The 7,255-nt window shown below is 42.8% G+C and overlaps 1 protein-coding gene across 1 annotated transcript; it reads right to left on the bottom strand.

Annotated features, from left to right (window-relative positions):
• Positions 1–1,570: 1,570 nt before the first annotated feature.
• On the bottom strand, positions 1,571–6,588 carry LOC101843608 (C-C motif chemokine 6). The gene is made up of 4 exons (XM_005077068.4): positions 6,432–6,588; positions 2,898–2,957; positions 2,488–2,596; positions 1,571–2,135 (listed from the first exon to the last, which is right to left on the bottom strand). The coding sequence occupies exons 1-4, from the start codon at positions 6,505–6,507 to the stop codon at positions 2,021–2,023; spliced, it is 360 nt and encodes a 119-aa protein (XP_005077125.1). The 5' UTR covers positions 6,508–6,588; the 3' UTR covers positions 1,571–2,020.
• Positions 6,589–7,255: the final 667 nt, after the last annotated feature.

The raw sequence follows: 7,255 nt of genomic DNA on the forward strand, positions 1-7,255 counted from the left end.
GCAGAGGACCTGTCTTCATAATTTCAAGACCTCTTGAGTGTGAATCACCCTGGTGGGGGAAAGCCACTGTGGTTATTGTGTTGGTTACTTTAACTGGAAACACGGCATAACTTAACTTACTGGGGAAGAGAGGCTTCATGAAGAATTATGTAGATAATGTTGATCTGCGTGTGGCATGTGTACGGGGGATTGTCTCATGAAGAATTATGTAGATAATGTTGATCTGCGTGTGGCATGTGTACGGGGGATTGTCTTGGTTGTTAACGTGGAAAGACCCACCCTGGATGTGGATGGCACCATTTCAGGTGCTGAGCCCTGGACTGTGTAAGAGTAGAGGAAGCTGGTTGAGTACTAAGCAAGCAAGGAATGAATTTATTTCTCTGTCTTTGACCATGGATGTGCAAACTCCTGCCACAGTGACTTCCCTGCTATGATGGACTGAGACTTGGATTGTAAGCTAAAATAGATCATTTCCTCCCCCCCCATTGCTTTTTGTCAGTATGTAGGTATCTTGGAAACTCTTGGAACTTCAGAGGTCTTGGGCCCTATGGCAGTGAACAACAGCTGGCTCTAGGATTTGATCTGTCTGCTTGCTTCAGGCTCAGAACTATCAAACCCAGGGTTATTCTCAGTTGATGGGATTGGTTGTGGTCACTGAGGACAGGGCTATACGTCTTATGCATGTCTCAGCCTGAGATAACCTCCTGCAATTTGAACCTTCAACTCATCAGTGTCCAGCCCTCCACAACTCATCAACTTCCCTCACCTAGAGGTTGTGGCAAGTCAAATTATGGCTACCCAACTAGTAGATGTCTCCACCACTGACCCATCCAAATGAGGAATTATTGTCTCAGCTAAACCTACAACTGCATTTGAACCTTGTGAGAGGTGCAGGCTTGCCCTGTGAATGGAAGTTGCTCCTTCCTCCCATTGGGGATCAGCATGACTTAGACTGCACTCATCAGTTACTTATCTGCATCGGTGTTTTCTTTTCTGCCCTCCACCCAGGGTTTTTTCACTTCCTTTCAGGGGTTCTGAAGCTCCTCTTAGCGTTCTCACTGGAATAAAGTGTATTTTTTTTCTTACTCTGATTCTCCACTTGGCTTGCTTATATGGAGGTTGCCCCTAGTCATTCACTTTACCCTCAAATGTGTGTTTTATAAGAGCATAATCTAATATATTATAGCAATACAAAGATTATCAGAGCAGTTGAAGGGAAGGCCTGAGTTTATGGCTGATATTTCCTTTGTTCCTCGGCCTCTCAGAGGCTCCTGTCATTCCTTAACCACACCAAACAGGGACAAACCCCAAAGACATTTTAGACAATTTAATGGTTCCCTTAACAGTGGGTAAAACATCTTTGGTATGAAGTCTACATTGGAATAAACTGTGTTCTTTAGGAATTTAAAAATCATACCATGATGTCTTTGGTTTTGAAGAAAATATCCAGTTACACGATTTCCCTTAGAAATTCAAGGAGAGTGAGTGTGATACCTTCTCCCAACAGCCCAATTTTAGACTAGCCCCATGGCCCTGTGACTCTGAAGAAAGACAGACAGACAGACCTGTGTCTACGTGGATGTACTTTATTTTTGCAGGGTGATGGTGGTGCTTATTGAATAGGGTTGTAGGAAGAACAGCTGGGTCCTCAACAAAGTTGGACATATGTATGGGCTAGGGCAAAATTGACTTCATCTCGGCTGTCTTAAGTTAGTGTCAGAACCAGACACATTCCAAAGCCCCCAGAGATTGCTCTAATAATTTATACATTTATAATCTGCTGAGAAACTATGCAGAAAAACTCAATCGTTATTCAGAGACAATCACGATGGTTGTAACAAAAGATGGCTCTAGTCATGTCAAGACGAGTCCATATAAATACTGTTGACTGCATGAGCTGCTTTCAACCAGAACAGCAGGATAAATGTTTTAAATATCTATAAAAATAAATGCTTAGACCCTCACAGGTGGTCACTGGGGGAAGACAGAAGAAAGTGGCTGGTAATATCTGCCCTCCTTCTCAAGCAATGGCTCTGTTCCTGGGTCCTGAGATTTGTGTCAGGCGTTGTATGCACTCCTGAACTCTCCAATCACTGGGGTTGGCACAGACCCGGTTCCTCCTCTTGGTGACAAAGCTGGAGAAAAGGGGGGAAGAAAGATTACAAACAGAGGTCTCTAGTAAATAGGGAAGGGGAACCCCATCCTCTGGACCCTCTGATTTTCTACTCAACAATCTGTTCTTTCTAGGAGATGTCTCAGCATCGCCTCTTCTCTGGGGCCTTCTTTAGGCCTGTGAGATTCTCTAACTCATGGAGTGATACCAGCAGACTTCTGCCTGCTGTTTTCCTCTCTACACCCTGAACTATCTTCCCCCTTACCTGGTGAGATCCAAGGATGGCTCTTTTCTGGAAGCCTGTCCACTAGGTCATCTAAGGTCCCGGAGGCTCCCCCTTCCCCTAACACCCTGTGAGTGAGTTTGACACTTACATGATGCCTGAATTAATGCATCTACCACTTGTTGGAAAATAATATATAAATTTTGAACATGGAATCCTTGAGACATAGGAGAAGCAGCAGTCTGGAGCATCTTGAATACCTGTAGGAAGATACAGGTCCACTCAAGGGTTAGATCGTTGCTCTTAAGAGTGCTGAGGGGGTCCCATGGAGGGTGAGGAGGCCCAGGACTCGGGACATGCTTCTGCTCTGAACAGTTGACTCAGGGCACCCAGGTATATGTAGAGAAGGTGTCACTGGAGTGAGTCCCATGGCTGTGCTGCTCTTTGCAGAGATTTTCGCCATCCTCAGGGCCCTCCCATCCTGTCCCATCAGTAAGCAAAGTGAAACTATAGTAAAGTATCCACCCAATCCTTTAAAATATGTCATATCTGGTCATTTACCTTGTTGAACTGCTGGAGGTTCAAAGTGATGAATTTCCCTCCTGTTTTCTCTTACCGTGTCTGGAAGAAACAGACAGGGTGGGGAATGTCATGGCTGGCAGCATTATATTAGCCCCTCCACTCACTACATATTTCAACTCCAGTTTTTGGTGCATGAAGAATGGTCTTGCCATTCTTATCAGGATAGCTTTGAACTCTCAATTATACTGATCTGGTCTTCTGAGTGCAAAGAGTACTATGTCCACCACTATGCCCTACTCTCCTCCCATCCAAAGGCAGGCAGGTTCTGTTGCTGGATCTCTGCTAACCTATCTGGGTCAAAGGTCTGTCCCGGAATAGTATGTCCTTTTGCTATGAGATGTTCCCTGCCCTGTGATCCTTCAAAAACATTTGAGAAATGAAAACATTCTGTAGATTCTGAAATAACTAAAAACTAGTGGCAAATCTAATGCAGATAAGTTTCCTGAAAGTGCATTGTGTGATAGGTCTTGTGTCTACACATCTGGAATCTATAGGACTCTAGACATAAATTTTCTAGCAAACCATTTGGTGGTAAGATTTACTCAATAGTGTAGTGAAGGCTTTTTTTGGTGTGTGTGTGTGTGTGTGTGTGTGTGTGTGTATTTACTATGCTTGCTCCATTAGTATAAAGATATATATGTTATAGGAATATTACTTTGATTACAGTATGTTTCCTAGGTCAGAGCTAGGATAACAAGCAGTCAGGTGTGTGTGTGTGTGTGTGTGTGTGTGTGTGTGTGTGGCTGTGTATGTGGGTGTGTGTGTGATGTGGGTGTGCATGTGGAGATCAGAAGACAACTTAGTTTTGGAAGCTATTTCTCTTCTTCCACCTTTATGTAGGTTCCGGGGAATCTAACTCCAGTCACCAAGCTTGCAAGGCAGGAGTCTTTACTACTGAACCATCTTGCCAGTCTCATTTAAATATATGTATTTTAAGTATTTTTGTTTTTTTTTGTGTTTGCATCCCAACTGATGTTTCCTCTCCCTCTTCTCCTCCTAGTACCCCTTACCTCCCCTCTCCCCCCAATTCATTCCTCCTCAGCCTTTTAAATAATTTTAACGCGTACAGTTTAATGACATTCAAACTAGTGTGTAACTACCACCCCATCCACTCATGACTTCTCCAGTCTGCAAAACTGAAATTCAAAACCCATTAAGTATTACCCCCATCTTTCCCACTCTTAACTTAGCAATTATCACTTTACTCTCTGATTTCTTGTTTAAAGACAAAGTGTTGCTGTGTTGCTCAGACTGACCTCAAACTCCCCATCCTTCCACCTTATAGGTTCATGCTACCTTGTGCCCCTTTTGTCTTTACAACTCGACTTCTTTAAGTAACGCATGTGTATGGAATCAGGCTATCTGCCCTTTGTGACTGGCATATTCCACTCACCACAGTAATTCCTCAGTGTTCATCCATTTTGTTGTGCACACCAGAACGCCCTTCCCTCTCAACACTAAGTAGTATTCCCCTGTGGGAGTATGCCTATCACACTGTACTTATCCACCCATCTACTGATGGGTATGTAGTGTCTCCTCCTTCTGAGTAGTGCAAATAATTCCTCTATAAACATGAGTGTCTCAAAATCTTTCCACCTATCCACTTTGGAAGTTTTTGGTCAATACCCAGAAGTGGAATCATTGTGTTATATTAACTTGTCAAAACTCTACTTCTGCACTGCAAAATTCATGTAGCTCCAAAGATTTTGGATAAATTATTGTAAACCTGCCTTGTGATAATTAGTCAAATGCAACTCAACCAGCCCTTCCTTCGTCTTTCTCCCTCCCCCTCTCCCTCCTGTCTTCTATCCTTAGCTCCCTTCCTCCCTCCTTCTTTTCCTTTCCTTTCTCCCTCTTTCACTTCCCTCTTTTCTAACTTGAAGTTAGGTCATCACAGCTGAAAAGATAGCTTTAAAAGTTGATACTGAAGCTGGGTGTGGTGGTGCACACCTTTTATTACCAGCACTAGGGAGGCAGAAGCAGGCAACCTCTATGAGTTTGAGGCCAGCCTGTCTACAGAGTGAGTTTTAAGACCCCCAAGGCCATACAGAGAAACCCTGTCTCAAATTCTATCTCTCCCCAAAAGCTGATATTTGTTGGCTGGAGCGATGCCTCAGTAGTTAAAGCACTTGCTGCTTTCACAAAGGGCTAGAGTTCAGTTCTTAGCACCCATGTCAGGTGGCTTATATTGCATGTAACTCTAGCTCCAGGGAATCCAACACCTTTTTCTGCCTCCAAAGGCATCTGCACACATGTGCGTGCACACACTCAGCACACACATGCACAAAAATAAAACTAAAATCAAACTAAAAAATTAGTATTTGCTTCTTATATCAAAACATAATGAGTTTGGCAGTAAGGATTAAGCTATCACCTCATCCTACTATTGTTTTCCAGCATTCTTAGCTTGTTCCTTTTATAGAGTTGGCCTACCATATTTGGAGCCTCCACATCCAGAGTCAACCATGGAAAATTTTCCTGAAACATAATTGAAGCACTAGAGACCCCTTCTTGCCATTGTTCCCTAAGCAACCTTATAATGAGTATTCACTGGTTGAATTGTTTTAAGTCTTACAAATGTCTAGGGATTTTAAATGCACAGATGAGTATGTGCATAGATTATAAATGGACAGGAAATCTGTGGATGTTGATATTCACATGGGGTCCAGGAATTGTGCCTCCAGGACACCAAGAGATGATGTAGTCAGCATGGCTTACATAAAAGAGGCATGTGGATATGCTATAGCATGCTTCAACTGTTCTAGTGGAGCTTGCAAAACCCAGGAAAGATACTAAATGACCACGTCTTTGTATACCCCATTCAGGATAGCTCTTACTCCAATTCCACCTCTTACCAGCCTTAATCTTAAGACTATGACTTCCATGATCTAGTTTTCTCATTTATAAAATGACAGTAATTACAGTATTATAGAAAAACATATAAAATCACCAACTGTTGTTTTCCGTTACAGAAAGGCCAATTTCCATTGTTTAATATGATGTCTACCCCTCAGGCTTGTTAGGAGGAATCAATGTGCTAACAGCCATAAGACAAACAGAACTGCAGCTGTTTAGCATATAAAAAGTGCTGGATATGCAGTTGTCAAATAAAAGAATAGCATGGTTAAATGATCTTGGGTAGAGTTGATTACCCATCCCACTTCTCCAAAATGAGTTATTGGAGGTGGTGTCTGATACTTTATCATATAAGTTGGCTTCTCCTCAGACTTAAAATTTCACTCCCATTCTTCAGAGTTAGCACAGTCCTATGTCAGCTAAAGGAAAATGTATCAAACATAATTGTTTCCCCAGATGGGGCCCAGCATTTATGTCTATTTTCCTCCAGGGTCTAAAGGCTACAGACAGAGGCAGGTCTGTAACCCAATGCTGTTTCTATGTAAACCCCATCACAATGTCAAGGAGGGAGAACATTTCCAGGAGGACAGTGGCCCCCTCCTCTATCTCCTTTCCAGTTCTGCAGTTCCCACAGGTGTGAAGCTGCAGTGAACTCACCCTGTATGATCCCAGCCTGGGATCCAAGGACAGCCCCAAGGATGAAGAATGACATGGCAGCCCCCAAGTTCCTCATCCTCCTGAAAGGCAGGCCCAGCTGCTCTGAGGACCTTTGCTCACTGCTCTCTGATGCACTGGCTTGCCTTGGTATTTATATGCTAGGAGGAGCAGGAAGTCCCAGGGTTTAGAATGCTGTTCCTAGCTGTATAATAGTCAACATACCAGTTCCAAAAGAGGGAACAAGACTGAAAATGCAACAGGAAGTCGAGGACCAAGAATGCAAGAGGAAGTGGGTGCGAAGATTAGAAAGACAGGGAAAATAAAGGGGATGTGGGAAGGAAAGGAACCCCTCACTGGGGTTGAAGATAAAGGCCTGCGTGTGAGCACAGCTGCTAAGTAGGAGCTAACCTGGAAGTGAGTATGGAAAATTATGGTCATTTGGGATCTTTTCTGGGGTTTTGTAAGCTCTGCCCAGAACATGTGAAGCATGTTACAAACTGAGAGTCAAGAGTTCCAGCATAATTAACAACAAAAAAAGTTGCCTATAGAGAAACGTTTCCTGTATACAGAGATATTTTAAACAAGAGTGTTATTATGGCAACAGATTATGCTGCTTATATACTTATTAAATAGCAATGAACTATGTTCTTTTATATTTGATCCTTAAGCAGGGCCCAATTCTCTTCCCACATGTGAACACGGAATTTTCTGAGAATCTTAGAAATAAGACTACAAATTTGATTATAGTAAAAATGTATCTTAATGTCCTTGGTGGGCTCCTCATGACCTAGGACATTATTATATCAGCTGTAATCCTACCCAAT

Source organism: Mesocricetus auratus, unplaced genomic scaffold (assembly GCF_017639785.1).
Source record: "Mesocricetus auratus isolate SY011 unplaced genomic scaffold, BCM_Maur_2.0 Super-Scaffold_100007, whole genome shotgun sequence".
NCBI classification, from domain to species: domain Eukaryota; kingdom Metazoa; phylum Chordata; class Mammalia; order Rodentia; family Cricetidae; genus Mesocricetus; species Mesocricetus auratus.

Coding starts and splice junctions, on each gene's coding strand:
- LOC101843608 (XM_005077068.4), bottom strand. CDS start 6,507: ATGAGGAACTTGGGGGCTGCCATGTCATTCTTCATCCTTGGGGCTGTC. Junction 2,597..2,897: donor ACCTCCAGCAGTTCAACAAG/GTAAATGACCAG, acceptor ATCTTCCTACAG/GTATTCAAGATGCTCCAGAC. Junction 2,136..2,487: donor TGCATTAATTCAGGCATCAT/GTAAGTGTCAAA, acceptor CCTTTTCTCCAG/CTTTGTCACCAAGAGGAGGA.